We start from the raw sequence: 17,500 nt of genomic DNA, 5'->3' as shown, positions 1-17,500 counted from the left end.
ACACACAGACCTGCCTCTACTCACCTGTGACTATAGGAACACACCTGACACACAGACCTGCCTCTACTCACCTGTGACTATAGGAACACACCTGACACACAGACCTGCCTCTACTCACCTGTGACTATAGGAACACACCTGACACACAGACCTGATATCTGACCTGCAGTAACTCGCTCTTCTCTTCTCTCTGTCGACCGTCACGCACCAAAACACCAAAGTTCAATTCTTTTACCTACTTGGCAATAAAGCAGATTGTGATCAGTGGCTGCTGCGACTCTTGTGTTGCTCTCCTGCCGTGAGGTTAAAGGTCAGACTGCAAAGACGTAGTGTAGCTGTACAATCTGAAGCTGCTGTGCTGCCACCTGCTGGCTGACTGAGAGAATACAGTCAGGTGCAGCACCACACTCTTCTAACTTTCCCTCTGATCATTTCACAGTCAAACTGTGTGTTTGGTGATTTTCTCAGACGCCGTCACAGTTATAGAATCAGGATTTGAGCAGAGGAGCTCCAGACGTTGATCCACATGTTACCTGACCAGGTGATTCTCTCTACAGAGACCTACAACCACAACCCCGCCCACTACAACAACCCCGCCCCCTGCATGACTGAATTCTCAATGTTCTCTTTTAAATGCAAAGAAATAGTCAATCCTTGAATAAGTAGATTGAGGTGCGGAGAAGTAAGTGTAGTCACGGCCTGTTGGATTAAACTCTCTCCAAACGTCTACTATGCCAATTTCTTCCATCATTGAGTTTATTTTATTAATCATGGGTTTACCTGAGCACCCTCCCTCCTCAGTTGGACAGTATCTTGCCTCTCTTAATAGGACTGAGTAATCCATTTTGTTGAGCTTCGCATCCTTGCTTGCGTTGAACTTCAGGAAGAAAACTTAGACGATATATCTTTAGCCCTCCTGGCATATTTATTTCAGACTTTTCCACATTTACCTTGTTCACAAATTTCACAAGTCTGTGTTTCTGCACCTTTTCAGTGTCAGGATGATAAACCAAATAAGCTGGACTATTTTTGTGGTAACCGACAAAATATCCCTGATCACATCTGGAATCAAGCTTTCCCTTGTTCTGTTTGTATGTGTAACATACAGATCCAAACTTCTGCATTTTGGACAGATTTGGTGTTTTATCAGTTAACATCTGGTAAGGGGTCTTCCCTGTTCGCTTATTCAAGCATCTGTTGCGTACTATGGCTGCTGTCTGAACAGCATAGTTCCAGAGAAATTTGGGTAGCTGACTTTCAATTAGCATGCACCTGCCCATCTCAAAAAGAGTACGCCAGCCCCTCTCAGCGGTACCGTTCTGATGAGGTGAATATGGAGCTGATGTCTCATGCTTAATGCAATTTTTCCTTAACAGGGTTTGAAAGTCTTTACACATGAACTCAGTGCCATTGTCAGACCTTATACATTTAACCTTCCCGTAGGGGGCAGTATCGGCAAGGAACTTTTCAGTTGCCTGCACCGTGTCACTCTTTGATTTTAGAAAGTATACAAACACTGCATTTGAGTAATCATCGGTAAATGACTGCACATTTGTACCCATCTATAGATCCATTAGCTACTGGACCTGCTAGGTCTGTGTGTACCATTTGCAAGGGAGCCTTTGCTCTTGTATCAGGTTCTCTACTACGGGTTTGTGCAAACTTTCCCTGGATACATAGCTCACACTCTTGATCAGGCTTAGTAGCCTTGCCCTTAATCTGCATACCACTGACAACATTTTGCAGTCTAAGTACATCCTCATAGTTACAATGGCCTAATATTTCGTGCCATGTTTGCATGTCATGACAAGTACTACACTTATCACTATCATCAACCTCAGTGTGCAAATAATACAATTTGCCATACACATGAATGTTCAACCTGGTACCATCTTCATGTATCAACACATCCTGTCCTTGTTTAAAAGTGACTGTTGCTCCAGAGGCAGTTGCAGACTTTACCGAGAAAATATCCCGGGGGTAAGACGGTATAAACAACGCGCCTCTCAGCGTTGCTCTGCATCGTCGTCCCGTGCTGTCTACCAGGAACACCTCTGCATTCCCCTTGCGTTGAGCGACGCCTCTGCACAGGGTGCCGTCTGCCAACTCCACACAGTGCGTCTCCGGCTTGAACGTGTTGTGGAAGCTTTTAAACTTGGCTATATCGGTAACGATGTGGGATGTAGCTCCAGTGTCAACCATCAGGCCCTTTTCGTTGATGCTGCTGAGCCCCGCTGTCTGCGTCCCTGATCCTGAAGGCGCAATCTGCTGCTGCTGCTGTAGATCCGTTGCCGCTCTCATCTGCGATTTTCCTCGCTGCGTCCTTTATGTTTTTACGTCTACAGGTGACGTCGTTGTGAGTGTCACTTTTACAATGACTGCACCATGTCTTTCGCCGACATGCTTTCGCTCGGTGACCTTTCATGCCACACTTAAAACACACAATCCCCGCATCCTCGTTGGTCCTGACCCATGCACTTGACCTGGCGGCCTCCGCCCGGCTCTCGTTGCCGTTTTCATCACATTGTCATTGGACTCTGCTGAAGTTCGCTTTTCTGTGGCTTCAAAGCTACGTAGTCTTGTTTTGAACTCCGCGAATGTGATATCGTCCTCATTATGTGTTACATGAATTGCAAATGGCTTAAAACTTTCAGGCAATCCCTTTAAGACCATGGCAATCAGTAAGCCGTGTCCTAATGCTTCCCCCGCGGTCCGCAGCGCCGTGATGGCGGTCTCTGCCCTGAGGATATAGTCCCTCAGTCTCGCTGCTCATTTTCTGCAGCGACGTCAGCGTTGTGTACAAGTTAATAATGCGGGGCTTCCCCTTCCCTGCATAGTACTCTCTCAGTATTTTAAATGCTTTTCTGGCATTGTCCGGTGCATCTCTCATAGTTAATGAGAGGCTCTTATCATCCAAAAGTTGAATTAACTCAGCATATGCATCGGCATTTTTCTTACCGTCTGCTGCTATCTCATTTTCCCTGTTGGGCTCTCTCAAAACCGTATTCTTGAGTCCCAATAAATGCAAATGTCCAAGTACCTTAGTCTCCCACAGTTCATACTTAGTTTCGTCTCCATCAAACATGAGTCGAGGCAACCTGCTTGTCCCTCGTGGATCCATGATGCTATCCGTTAGCCGTTAGCCGTTAGCACGCTGTCCGTCGCGACTTTCTATCGGCAATAAAACATCAGAAAAACTCTTCCCGGAGTTGCTGCTGGGCCCATAACCTGTTGAGCTTCAGGAAGAAAACTTAGACGATATATCTTTAGCCCTCCTGGCATATTTATTTCAGACTTAACTTGGTATAACCTTCATGACCGAACATGTGCACGCACAGACAGACTGAACAACAAATCGGGGTGTGTCCCGAAACAAAAACCAATGGCATCCGTGCACAGCGCCACACCGTGGTGAACACGCAACACCACAATTGTACAACGACAATACATTCACACACAACAACTGAGTACATCTAATTGTATCTCTTAACACATTTACATTGAAGGAGACCACTTTCAACGTTTTACTTGCCAGTACCATCACTAAGATTTGTTTTCCAGTTTTTAGATGGAGTTTGTGTGACGTCTCTATTTCTGCTTTGAAGTGCAGCAAACACACGAACAGAACAACATCCAATGAGGTTCTGAACTCTTATAAAGTGAGAACCTTCCTTAGGGTTTCCAAAGGTGGGGTTAAAAGAAAACCCCTGTGTGAGGTGTTTGAGCCCTGGAGAGGGAAAGCCTCTCCTCTGGGAGAGGGCCCTCGTTTGTAATGGATTCAGCCAGAATCTCATCCACAAGTGTGGACATATTAATCATCCTAAATAAGGCTCTTTGGAAACTGAATAAAGTCAGAAAGGAAGCCCTGCAGAGAATATGCCCCAGAAAGAAGCTTCATCATTAAAGTCTTACTCTCGCTCATTAGACAACACAGTGAGGAGTGAGTCTCTGCTCTGACAGCTGGGCAATGTCCGAGCATAAATCAGTGACGTCCAAATCTAATCGATTTCTTTTTAAACAATACTTGCGTGATGGTTTTCTCCTCGGCCGTATCTTGACCTCTCTGCTCCGGATCCCGGGTGAATCTCTGGAGCTTGTGTTTGACCGTCGGTCCCCGGCGTGTTTGCGTCTGTGTACGTTCCCGTCTGCCGCTCACCGACCATGACGGTCTCCGGATCCGCTGGAGCAGCGTCTCAGGCGGCTTCAGCACCGTGACCGGCCCCTTCTCCGCCATTTCCTTCGGTGCTTCCTCGGCCGTGTTGTAGGTGCGCGTCCCTTCCGCGTAAAGAAGTCTAAGTCTGGCCGGGAAGGGTGTCTGAAAGCGGATCCCTTCTCCCTCCAGAACCCTCTGAGCTTCCATGTGCTGTTGTCTTTTCTTCAACACACTCGGGGCGTAATCATCGTCCAGATGAATGTGTTTATTTTTCCACATGAAGCCCTTTTTCTGCCCCGCTGTTCCTAGATTTCTCTCTTTTGTCTTGTAGCTCAGGAACTTAATAATGATGGATCTCGGAGCTGCTCCTTCTCTCGGTGCGGGTCCAGGTGTCCGGTGTGTCCGTTCAATATGAAGATCCACGTCTTCCGTCAGAGACAAGCCATGTCTCAGCAGTTTTCCGATAAACTCTATCATTGATGAGGACTCGTTCTCTGAGCCCTCCGGGATGGAACAGACTCTGATGTTGTTTCGTCTGGATCTTCCCTCCTGGTGCACCTGTCTTTCCTCCAGGTGTGCTTGGAGTTTCATCAGCTCCTACGTCACTTCTTCTAGTGAATATTTCTCTCCTCTGTGTTTGAAACACGGTCTTCTACGTCATCGAGTCTCTTTTTGGTTTTGCAGATCTCTTGTTGCTTATTGTCTTGTCGGAAATCTTTTATCTCAGAGAGAAAGGTTTTCAGGTGAGCCTCCATGTTAGCTTGGTCTTCCTATCCGCCATCATTAGCCAGCGAGCTGCAGCTGGGGCCGGTTCCGGACTCTGTTTTCCGTGTGTCTCGGTGTCCTGTGTAAAACCCCCAGGTCTGTCTGTCCTGTGCCTGTCTCCCCCTGGAGTCTGGCCTTTAACCATGCTTTCCCCTCAGTTTTAAAGCGAGTTCGTCGAGTTAATGGAAACTTAAATCCTAGTAGTCGGGAGAGAGTCTTTCTTAGGCGGCCATCTTTGCCGCCGCTGAACCGGAAACCGGTTTTCAGATTTCTATATATTTTTTGGTTTATAAAAAGATAAGAAATATCAAAGAGGATGCTCGTGTCTATGTTTGGTCACACAGTCAGTTGTCATAGTCATGTTGTGTCAGATTACCTGTAAACTATGATGCTGTTTGAACTTAAGGGGGGGGGGGGGGGGGTGTTATAGTGGCTCTTGCATGTTATTAAAGCTCGAGGCCTGTAGAGGGCGCCACTGTATGTGGCATCTGGGGATGATGCAGTGTGTGAACAGGAGAGTCACATGATGCTACTGACAGGTTGTGTCCTGTCATGATGTGGCCGAGTCCTGCAAATAAAGTCAGCTCACTAAAGACATGCTCTACTTTAATTAACTGATTCCAGTTCAACAACAGAATGATTCAAATAAAAAGATTTATTTCATCACTGGTGGAGAAACAAGGAGAAAGAAACATTAGAAGAGAAGAAGACATGAAGAGAACAGAGACATGAACTCAGCTGCTTTCACACAACAAGCTTTTACAGAGTTCAGCTCAGAAGTGATGCTCTGTGGTGACATCAGAGATGACATCATCGTAGTCCTCATCCAATCCCTGCTCAGCCTGGCTGGGCGGGGTCATCACCACGGAGACGGGCAGGTGATTTCCTACAGTCAGAGCAGGTTGGACAGAAAACATGAAGAGTTATTTATATTATATTTGACTGATTGATTGGTTGATTGATTGATTGATTGATCGATTGATTGATTGATTGATTGATTGATAATGTTACCTGTAGGTCTCTGTCTATATAAAGACACCATGATGCCAGTGGAGATGAAGTATGGACTGAACACCACCAGGTAGCGGATCAGGAAGAACACAGGAGGGGGCGGGGCTGTATAAGTGGGCGGGGCTGTCGTTGTAGGTCTCTCTGTAGAGAGAATCACCTGGTCAGGTAACATGTGGATCAATAAGTGGTGAAGTCAAAGTGAAGCTCCTGACCTTTGACCTCCTGACCTGTGACAGTGATCCAGCTGCGTGGAGACTCTCCATGACCTCTGATGTCACAGCTGTAGAGGCCTTCATCAGACTTGTCAACATGGTGGATGGTCATGTGACCTGTAGTCTCTGTGATGAGGGAGCCATCTTTATAGAAAGCAGCTGGGAGGTTGGAGGGAGGGGTCTTTGTTTTACAGTGCAGAGTGACATCATGTCCCTCCATCACAGGGAGGACAGGACTCTGCAGGATCACTGCTCCACCTCAACACACAGACAAACTACAGCATTTCATCCATTTACACACAGCTTCATCAACACTGACTCCACAGTCTGATCTTACCAGTGACAGTGATGCTGATGCTGTTACTGGTTGCTCCCTCTCTGGACTCACACCAGTAAACTCCACTGTGCCATGGGAAGGTGTAGCTGATGTTACAGGAAGAACCAGCTGATCTTCCCCAGTCAGCTCCACACTGAGTCCTGGTTTCTCTGGTGGTGTTCCTCCTCAGCCTCCATCCAGCAGAGCTGTCGTCCTCCTCACAGCTCAGAGAGACAGAGTCTCCTTCAAACAGCTGAGAGCTGCTGGGACTCACCGTCAGACCAGCTGTGAGGAAGAGGAGAGAACATATACGATGTACATATTCAGTTAAAGTAAATAATCCACTCACCTGTGAAACCAAACAGCTGCTACAAACACTTCAAACTGAACTCATGTCCGAGGTCAGCTGCCCCCTCTGGCGGCCTATTGGAGCTCCTGAACTCTGTCAACAGCTGGTTAGTCTGGTACACAATGGCAAGACCCGCTTCCGATGAGTCCAGTTCACTTTCAGCTGAATTTGTCCCTGGGGGGCAGTTAGTTGTCTCTTGGATTAAAAGCTAAGGAAATGCAGGAATGCAGTCCTAACTTGAGCTTTGCTCCCTTCACGCTGTTGAAACAACAGGTTTAACAGTGCAAACTGAAACGCACACCTCTTCCTGTTTAGCAGCACTGTTCATTTAGCGTTGGTCTGTAGACGCTCGACACAATCTGACTCAGGAACTCAGCAGGTAAGAAGGTGTTTTAAAGCAGCTAGTTAGCTGCTGCTACATTCACCTCCAGCGTCTGGATCAGCTGTGCCACACTCAGGAGCAGAGACTGGAGCCACTGATGGCGTGAGGCCGGCAGACCAGACGTGAACATGGGAAATATATTGCAATATATACAATTACAGGTAAGGAGGGTTTATCACTGTTCCCACCCCCCAACTGTTGTTTCTACACCCTGACTGAGAAATGTGAGTTCAGATACAGGCTCCACTATCACACCTTCTTCCAACACAACTTGATGTATATGGAAGCTGTTGCCTGCAGGAATGAAGGAGTATTTTAGAGTCTAACAACTCGATCTCTGACCTCACTGTTGTTGTTCTGCTTCTTCCTCTTGTTCCCTCTGTTTTTCTCTTTCAGTCATATAACAGGTTGTCAACATGTTTGTTATGAAGTCTGGTCTACATCACTACATCTGTTCTCTGAACCTGCTGAACTGAGCCTCGTCCAGCTGCTGCTTCAGTCCGTCAACACACACACACACACACACACACACACACACACACACACACACACACACACACACACGTAGAAAGTGACAGCAGGAGTTGACTGACCTGAGTCTGAGGTGCAGCACAGCAGGGAGGTCAGAGCTGCACAGACGTGACCCACAGGTTAGTTAAAGGTTTCACATTCACCCAGAGCAAAGTGACAAACACTGTGTCAAAGGTGTGAAGTCATCACCAGCAGACATAAAGACAAAGAGAGGACTCACAGAGCAGACACAGCAGACATGTTCCCTCCATCCTGACTCTGTGAGGATGTTAGAGCTGCTCTCTGATCAGCTCAGAGTCACTGAGTAAAACCCTCCTCCTTCCTCTGTCTGTGGTTCACACTGCTGTGGTTTCATCTGCACACACATTCAGTGTGAAGAAGAGCGTGAAGATGATGCGTTCACTGACCGTCAGACTAACTGATGGACGTGAGGGAAGCTGCTCTTTTGTTTCTGTCTTGAATTATTCTGAGACAGTTTATTTAATGAAGCGACTGATTGATCACGATTCATGAAATATTGATTTTACACCTTGACAGAAACAAGCTGCTTCTTCCTGTAGATGACAGAGGTGTGGTTGACAGGAAGTGAGATGGGGGGGGGGTTTGTCCCTCCGTGTGTGTTACCTGCTTTAACCACTGGACTGTGGTCAGGACGTGACATCATGAAGCTGCACGCCGTCCTCCAGCAGGAAGTGAGCTCAGCTCTCTGGTTGTTGGTTCAGAAACAACCCAGAGACTGAACATGAGAGAAAACATCTGATTGAGTGTCTGTGTATGAAATCAACCGTTTCAGATTTGCTGAATATTGATTGATGAATAAATGTAAAGATCAAGCAGAGGCAGAGCTCAGCTCACAGAGCGACAGGACAGATCACAGAGTTCATGTAGTGCGGTCCAGTCACACACAGCCGTTACAACTGAGGCTCATCTGAAGGAACTTGGATGTAAAAGTGCACGGTGAACATCGGAGGTCAGACTCTGACCACATGTGAAGGCTTCTTCTCTCCACTTGGGTTCTTGCAGATCGTATCACCAGGCCCGTTTCATCAGGAAGTTCTGCACCTGAGGAACCCAAGAGTCCCAGAATACTTGGGTAAATCAAGCAGCTGAGGAGATTTAAGGCCTCGCTCAGAGCTCTTCTAGTGTTTGTCCCACAGCTGTTTACTGTGTGTATGTGCTGTACAGAGTGTGTTTAAAGTAGCTGTAGTAAGTGTAGTTACATCCCTGGGCCAGTTGGTGGAGCCATGGCACAAAGGAGAAGAAGAAGAAGACACAGCCTCACCTGTTCTGGTACTGGTTGTAAACCACTGTGCTGTCACATGATCCGCTGTGTCACGTCTTCATGTTAACCCTGCTGACCCCAACGACCCTGATGAAGCTGTCGGACACGAGCAGAATCACAGCAGCAGAGAAGGACAACACTCGAGTCAAGTACAAGTACTTCACAGCTGTGCTAAAGTGGCCACTTGGTACTTGGTACTACTGCGGTCTGGTGTATATGTGTGTACATATATATACTGTTGTCTTCAGATTATAATCTTCTTCTAACAGAATGATAAAAGTATGTCTGTATATCCTCAGCCTCAGCAGCTGGTGCAGGCTGAACTTTCCCGCTCTTTTATTTTGGTTTATCACAAATCATTTACACTGAAAATCAGGAAACTGCACTTTCATATTAACAAGCTCCTAATTTCCATCCAGCACCGACACAGAAGAAGCAAAGTCACAACACAACATCGTTTTCTTCAAAATAAAGTTCTGCTCTCTGAAAGAAAACTTGCTGGTCTGACGCCCGGACGCTTGTTTACCAAAGGAAGTGAAGAACTGACTCAACAAAAGACTCGACATTATGTCCACATCCAATTTACATTCATTTCCATAATTATCATTGTTATTTATGCTTTTTATTTCATCCATTCTTTGGTTTATATATTTCCACTTTTCCCGCAGCCTGGTTCTCCATCAGAGTGATTGTGATCGTCTGTGTTCTGGTGCATCAGTCTCCAGCCGGTTCTTGGTGTCGGCACAGTCTGGACCACGTATTGATCTGTGATCTGCACATTTCCCTCCAAAAGTCCCGAGTGTAAAAGAAGACAGGATGGAGGGATTACACACCCCAGCACCTGACACACAACACAAGGTGTAGAATCCCACAGAGGCTCCAGAAAACACCTGTGCTTTGTTTCCATGAGGTCACATAGTCTCCTGCATGGCCGCTGAACTTTCACTTGCTTACCTTTCATTTCAGGTGTAACCAAGCAACCAACTGGATTTTTCCAGATAAATTCTCTCCATTTCTGTGAGTGTGTGGCGTTCTGGTGTTTTCTCCACATATCACACCACATCTTCTCTGGGATCTCTCCATTCAGCTCTTTCCCATTCAGCCTTAACATATAGTGTTGCCTCCTCAAGCATAAATACACAACCCTGGGGATAGTTTTACTGCTGCTCGTACAAATACCTTCATGACAGAGTGCATTGTGGGATTTGTTGAATATAATAGTCCCTTATTTGTAAATATCTAAATAAGTCCTGATTTGTTAGTTCATGTGAAATGTTCTCATTTGAGTAATGATGCATATGGCTGTAAACCCCCCCCCCCCCCCCCCCCCTTCAGATCTGAAGTCAGACCCTCCTGGTTTCAGTTCCTCATGGAAAGGATCCATTTCAACAGTCCACGTTTCTTTCTTGTACACAAACACGTGTGAAAGCGGCGCCCTGAAGTTTGCTGACGGTTCATATAATAATAGTCCTGCAGTGTCCGAGGTCACCGGCTGGTGTAAGGCGTCCTTCTTGGACATAAACGTCTCCAAGACAAAGGAGACGATTAGAAAAGGTGACGCAATTTAAAATGTGTTATGGAGGAAGGTTCACCAGTGTCTGAAGATTGATTCAGAACATGCTGAGTCCAAAACGTTACTGTAAGTGACTGTTACTGTCCTCATTAATGAGGAGCCTGTTGCTTTTTACCTCACTCCTCTGCAGTCGCTGTATATTCTGCATGTGGTGGTTTTATCTTTTGATCTGAGCCAGATGTTTGACTCTTCCTTCAGACGAAGCCTGGCCACTGGTCATCGTTCTTATTATCATTATTGTTCCTTTTAGTTTGAAGGTGTTGGTTTTTGTGGTTGTTTTCTTATTTTGCGGTTTCTGTGTGATTTTAATCTGCATTGTTCTGCATTATGACGAGGTGTGGACCCCAGGAGGACGAGCTGGACCGTGTGGCTGATGAGATCCAGATACATGAATGAATGAATGAATGAATGAATGAATGTGGATCGTAGTTTCAGTTCAGATGTGAACTCTGAACTCTGACACTTCAGACTGAAGAGAACTGCAGCACTCACACTTCCCAACACCTCTCTCTGTTTTCACCACTTCCTCATTCAGGCTGAAGCAGTGGGGGAGGGGCTGCAGAGAACAGCTGGAAATGTTCCACCATCTTGTTTGTGTCTTGTGACAGGGAGAGACTCACGGTGTTTAACCTGCTCAGATACAGTCACAGTCAGAGAGGGGTGGGCTTGTGACTGATCAGAAACAACATGGAAACAACATATTGATTATAGCAAAGAAAAAACATCCAAGTCAAAAGCAATTGTGTACAAATCCAGGGATATATGAAGTTACAGGCTTTGTATTGAATCTACTGCTCACTTCTACTTCCTGTATAACGTACTGTGTGGAAGTAAAACAAGTCTCAGCACAAACACCAGCCATATATCTTTAATAAGGCCGGTTACTGTGATCACACGGATCCACTGTTTCTAATGATTTCCTTTATTATAATAAAATAATAATTCAAAGTCACTCCAGATCAAATGAGGCCTGAGAGGAGAGTTCACTGGACAGAAAGATAAAGAACAAGGGATCACACAGCCTCCGTGATCAGCTTCTTCATCACCATCATCATCATCGTCATTATAACCTCACACACTTTTCTTTCTGTTATTTGTGTTTGTTGTTTGTGTCAGTTTCTATGTTTCAGTCAGAGACTAACCTTTCTGTTGGTCTACAAGTTAATGTTAATAAAGTTTCATTTAAACTCTGATTTATTAACATTATAAAAACAAAACATCTTTCATTCATTATGTTTTTACACTTTTTATTTTCTTCTTTGTGTCATAAAAGCTGGTCAGAGTTCAGACAGACAGAGTTTCATATCACATGTAGCATGAGACTTTACTGGTGTTTAAGGAAGTTTCACTTCAACATTTAAACCTTCCAGTCGAGGCCAAAGAGGAAATATGGGTTTGACATGAAGCAGCGAGGAGAGGAAGAGCTGGAGCTGCAGAGTCCCGACTGAGAACAGCTGCTACTGGCTTCCTGCTGCAGCGTGAGAGCTGGAGCTCAGCCAGGGTTGGTGGTTGGTGGTTTGAAGGTCGTGTAAAGGTCGTTATTTCTCTGTGACATCACCGACTCCCTCTCTCCGACTCTGTCTCAGATCATTAAAAACATTAAAAACAAGATGATTTTTATTTGTGCTCCTGTTTTCAGTGGGTTACATGAACGTATATGTGCATACGTCCACTCAGCTGCACTGCCAGTAACTGGAAATAAAAACATGTCTCCTTTTGATTTGACGAGAGACTGAGTCGGACCTGAAGGAACCCGGTCCTCCGTGTGTTCGGACTGAAGACCAGTTTCCTATAAAACACTGAGGAGGGAAACAGTGTTTGTGTCTCCGAGCGTCGGAGAGGAAGAAGCTTGTAACAGACGCTGTGAGGTGAGCAGGGTCACGGACAGAGGAGGGCGTGCACGTTCACTTCCTGCAGCTCTTCTTGTGGATCATGTGACCTGGTGATCAGCAGGAGGGAAATGAAGCTGAGGACGTTCAGCTTTGACGTGGCTCTTTAACCTCTGCTGCAGCTCAACCAGCAAACCACATTAACCTGCTGTTCACACAGTCGTTCATCACAACACAGCACTGAACGGGCTCATTCTGCATCATCAATACCTTCACTATTTTTATTATACGACTGTTTGGAATTAGTGTCTGTGTAGAAACAGTGCAGGAGTTTCTGAGCTCTGCAGAGACTCCTGCACATTTCATCCAGGCTGCACTGACTTTGCTGGAGACTGAGTCACGGGGAAAGCAAAAGAACTGTGAAAGCACCTGCCAGAAAAGGCACTTGAACTTTAGAAATCAGGAACAGGATTTAAAAGATATCCAAAGATTTGAGAGTCAGTCAGGCGTGTTCAAACTCTGATAAAGAAGTGGAAAACTGGGGTTCTGTTGACACCGAGCCTCGGTCAGGTAGACTGCCAGGAAACTTGTCTGGGACGTGGTTGTTCGGTGAGTCGGTGGATGCCGTTGAGTTTATAAGGTGAGGATTGGACTTCACACAGTGCAGACATACGCTGGGTTTGTTCTCACTTCTGGAGACAATGAGAGAGAGAAACATCACATCTGCTCCGCCCTCTAAATGTGTAGAAAGGCGTCATTCTTTCTCCTCACAGCTCACACTGAGAGAAAACTTTAAACTGTTGCCTGAACCATAAAGTTTCTAGATTAAAGTTTGTCTGTGTGAATCTCAGATTTAGAATAATCCGACCCGTCTGGACCGATGACGTCTCAGTGTCTCTGTGTGCTGGTGTCTGTCTCTGAAGCTGAGCGCTCGTCTCTTCACTAATAAAAACAACCCAGTGTCTTTAGATGAATAAAACTATGATTGAAAACACCATTCCCAGGATTCTTGGTAGAAGCTGCTCTAACAGCTTCTTCTTTAGTAGCTTCCTCTCATTTCCACATTTACAACCAAGAATATCTGGTTTACATTTTGAAGAAGTCAGTTTTAAATGAGCAGAAAGACGTCAAACTGTCTATGAATGAGCACAAAGTTCAACACGTGTAGAAAAATAAAGTGAATAATAACTTCCTCTTCAGCTTCAGCAGCGACAGCACTCTGCACAAGGAAGGAAACTTTCAAATTGATTGGAGAATAAAGTGAAAGGAAATTTGAGAAGAATCTGCTGCAGATGAAGACCATGTGATACGATTAGAAAGCCTCAAAATAACAACTAAATAGACGTCAGGGCAGGATTGCTGCAGGATTAATAGAACCTAATTTACTGATCAACATGTGACCACACTGATCAATACTGATCAATAGTGAGTCTGCAGACTGTGACAGTCAGTAAGACTCAGAGTGAAGAAGAAGTTGACAGAGCGTCCTCCTGTCTTCATCCATCGTCCATCAGCTGCTTCACCTCCATTTTCTCTCTGCTCCAAAGTCAGGATCAATGATCAAAGATCAATCAACAGACCAATCAGACCAATCAAACCGATTAATCAACAGACCAATCAGACTGATCGATCAACAGATCAATCAAACTGATTGATCAGCCATCAGAGGAGTTGGATCAGTGGAGCTGCTTCTGTTCCTGATGTCGACTGTTTCATCTTTGACCTGAGTTCTCACTGTGGAGGAGACAGAAGACAGTGAGACAGAGACAAACAACAAGAGACAAACAAACAACCAGAGACAAACAACCAGAGACAAACAACCAGAGACAAACAACCAGAGACAAACAATAAGAGACAAACAAACAACACTGACCTTTGACCCAGAGAAACACTCTTGTCTCTATCAGTAAGTCTCCGTCCTTGTAGACTCTACAGGTGTAGAATCTTCCTCTGTCTCTGACTGTGGGATGTTTCAGGTTCAGACTGAGGTCTCCAGTTCTCAGTGGATCTTTCTTCATCTCTGTTCGGTCTCTGTAAACCTGGTCCTGTTCTTCAGGTCTGTCAGAACCGTTCTGATACACATGGACCTTCCTTCTGTTTCTGGTCCACTCCACTCTGACGTCTCCAGACAGGTGAGGTGTGGTCTTGAAGGGCAGCTGGACAGACTCCTCCCCTTCCTCCACCTCCACATCTTGACCTGAGAGGAGAACAAAGCACAACATGAGCTGTATAAACAGCAGCAGCAGCTTTTAATCTCTTTATTGAAGGATTACAAAGTTGTAGAGAAACCTGAAGGACAGAACCAGATCAGACCAGAAGGGAACAGGGGACACTAATCTAGAAACTAAAAGCAGGTGTTGAAGGTGTTGGAGACCATCAGAGTCTTGATGCTGTTGGGATTGTTTTGTCTTTTCTTTGTCACATTTACACTGATGGATGAAAACTGACCATTGAAGAGAAGAAGATTTCAAGTCCAAACATGTCTGTTGACAAACAACCAACCAGAGACAAACAACCAGAGACAAACAACCAACCAGAGACAAACAAACAACCAGAGACAAACAAACAACCAGAGACAAACAAATAGAGACAAACAACCAACCAGAGACAAACAACCAGAGACAAACAACCAACCAGAGACAAACAAACAACCAGAGACAAACAAACAACCAGAGACAAACAACTAGAGACAAACAACTAGAGACAAACAACCAGAGACAAACAAACAACCAGAGACAAAAAACCAGAGACAAACAACTAGAGACAAACAACTAGAGACAAACAACTAGAGACAAACAACCAGAGACAAACAAACAACCAGAGACAAAAAACCAGAGACAAACAACCAACCAGAGACAAAAAACCAGAGACAAAAAACCAGAGACAAACAACCAGAGAAAAACAACCAACCAGAGACAAACAACCAGAGAAAAACAACCAACCAGAGACAAACAAACAACCAGAGACAAACAAACAACCAGAGACAAACAACCAGAGACAAACAACCAGAGACAAACAACCAACCAGAGACAAACAAACAACCAGAGACAAACAACCAGAGACAAACAACCAGAGAAAAACAAACAGAGACAAACAACCAACCAGAGAAAAACAAATAGAGACAAACAACCAGAGACAAACAACCAGAGACAAACAACCAGAGACAAACAACTAGAGACAAACAACTAGAGACAAACAACCAGGAACAAACAACCAGAGACAAACAAACAGAGACAAACAACCATAGACAAACAACCAGAGACAAACAAACAATACTGACCTTTGACCTTGAGAAACACTGCTGTCCCTCTCAGTAAGTCTCCGTCCTTGTAGACTCTACAGGTGTAGTATCCTGTGTCTCCGATTGTGGGGTGTTTCAGGTTCAGACTGAGGTCTCCAGTTCTCAGTGGATCTTTCTTCATCTCTGTTCGGTCTCTGTAAACCTGGTCCTGTTCTTCAGGTCTGTCAGAACCGTTCTGATACACATGGACCTTCCTTCTGTCTCTGTCTGTCCACTCCACTCTGACGTCTCCAGACAGGTGAGGTGTGGTCTTGAAGGGCAGCTGGACAGACTCCTCTCCTTCCTCCACCTCCACATCTTGACCTGAGAGGAGAACAAAGCACAACATGAGCTGTATAAACAGCAGCAGCAGCTTTTAATCTCTTTATTGAAGGATTACAAAGTTGTAGAGAAACCTGAAGGACAGAACCAGATCAGACCAGAAGGGAACAGGGGACACTAATCTAGAAACTAAAAGCAGGTGTTGAAGGTGTTGGAGACCATCAGAGTCTTGATGCTGTTGGGATTGTTTTGTCTTTTCTTTGTCACATTTACACTGATGGATGAAAACTGACCATGTCGTCCGTTTTCATCCACAAGGATCATCTCTGATCTGCAGATGAATCTCAGCTCCTCGCAGCATTTCACACACATGTTCAACATCACAGCAAAACACTGACACACAAACATTCATCACAGTTCTGACAGTGTTGATCAGGAGGAGTGGTTGGTGTGCTCAGAGGGACAGGTGGACACAGAGGACAGAGACAACATGCTGCCTGTGAGGACGTCACAGCAGAGACGTGGAGGGGAGGCTGACACCAGGACTACAGCGCCAACATCACATCAGTGTTTGGTGACAGTCAGCTGCTGCTACACCTTCATCACTGACATCAACGTGTTGGGTGAAGACAACATGCTGAGGGTTTGACTGTTGGACAGAAAGTCCTCACTGTGGACAGGAGACACAGCAGACAGACTGACAACAGACTGTTGAAACTGCTGTCAAATCACTTCACTTTAATCAGGGTTTGAGAAGAGGAAGATGATTTTACCCAGAGTTCAACTCTAGAGGGAAACAGGAAGCTAAAAGACAGCAGTAAATAAATGTGTGCAGCTGGTCCCTCTCCTCTCAACTTCATTTTTATTGTTAAAAATGATCATTATTCAAAAAATGTTATTCAATCAACTTGGATTTTGTGTTTCACGTCGTCATGTTCCTTTTTTTTTCTTGAAACAGATGTGGAGGCATGGCTCATGATTTTCACAATAAAAGCTCTGCTGTGTCTGGTCTCAGGTGCTTTAGCAGCGAGTGATACTCCAGGTTAATTCTCTAATATATTTAAATATCACTCGTCTCATTGATGATCAGTGTCGATCGTGACCTGGTTTGGAATCTGCAGAAGGAATGAGGAGTCCTCCCCTCCGCTAGCTCGCTAACGTTAGCTCTCAGGTACATAACTTCAAGCTGCCACACATCAGTCCACCTGGAGCAGGTGAGTTAGCCAGACAACCAGCGTATTGATATGAGTGACATCATCATGATCAGAGGTTGGTTCATATGAGGAGCTGAGAGTCTCAGTCTTTCATGTTTGACCAGTTTCATGATGTAACAGTCTGACAGCCTCAACACTCATCAGTCAACATCAGGGCTGTGTGATGTCACACATTTCAGTGAGTGAGCGGCAGCTGCCCGTCAATGGAAAATACAGCATCGATCTCATTGGTTCAAGATCAGGAAGTGATTGCAGGAAGTAGTTTGACTTTACTGACAACACACACACATACGCACACACACACACTCACACACACACACT

The 17,500-nt window shown here is 45.3% G+C and overlaps 2 protein-coding genes across 4 annotated transcripts in view; both read right to left on the bottom strand.

Moving 5' to 3' along the window:
• LOC130164270 (uncharacterized) overlaps window positions 1-17,500 on the bottom strand; it is a 64,789-nt gene that overhangs the window by 33,469 nt on the left and 13,820 nt on the right. The window lies entirely within an intron of this gene.
• On the bottom strand, window positions 5,561-8,078 carry LOC130164337 (Fc receptor-like B). Of its 2 annotated transcripts, XM_056369015.1 has the most exons (6): window positions 7,940-8,078; window positions 7,782-7,817; window positions 6,479-6,742; window positions 6,157-6,399; window positions 5,930-6,070; window positions 5,561-5,804 (listed from the first exon to the last, which is right to left on the bottom strand). In XM_056369015.1, the coding sequence occupies exons 1-6, from the start codon at window positions 7,968-7,970 to the stop codon at window positions 5,692-5,694; spliced, it is 828 nt and encodes a 275-aa protein (XP_056224990.1). In that variant the 5' UTR covers window positions 7,971-8,078; the 3' UTR covers window positions 5,561-5,691. The 2 variants fall into 2 exon arrangements, with proteins under 2 accessions (XP_056224990.1, XP_056224991.1); XM_056369016.1 differs by lacking the exon at window positions 7,782-7,817 and having other exon boundaries at window positions 7,940-8,055.

Source organism: Seriola aureovittata, chromosome 23 (genome assembly GCF_021018895.1).
Source record: "Seriola aureovittata isolate HTS-2021-v1 ecotype China chromosome 23, ASM2101889v1, whole genome shotgun sequence".
Classification (NCBI taxonomy): domain Eukaryota; kingdom Metazoa; phylum Chordata; class Actinopteri; order Carangiformes; family Carangidae; genus Seriola; species Seriola aureovittata.
This window is presented reverse-complemented; position numbering and strand designations above follow the sequence as displayed.

Excerpts from the sequence above, each read along its gene's own strand:
- LOC130164337 (XM_056369015.1), bottom strand. The coding sequence starts at position 7,970 with ATGGAGGGAACATGTCTGCTGTGTCTGCTCT. Across the intron at positions 6,400-6,478 it reads CATCAGCATCACTGTCACTG|GTGGAGCAGTGATCCTGCAG; the intron begins GTAAGATCAGAC and ends CTGTGTGTTGAG. Across the intron at positions 6,071-6,156 it reads CAGCTGGATCACTGTCACAG|AGAGACCTACAACGACAGCC; the intron begins GTCAGGAGGTCA and ends TTCTCTCTACAG.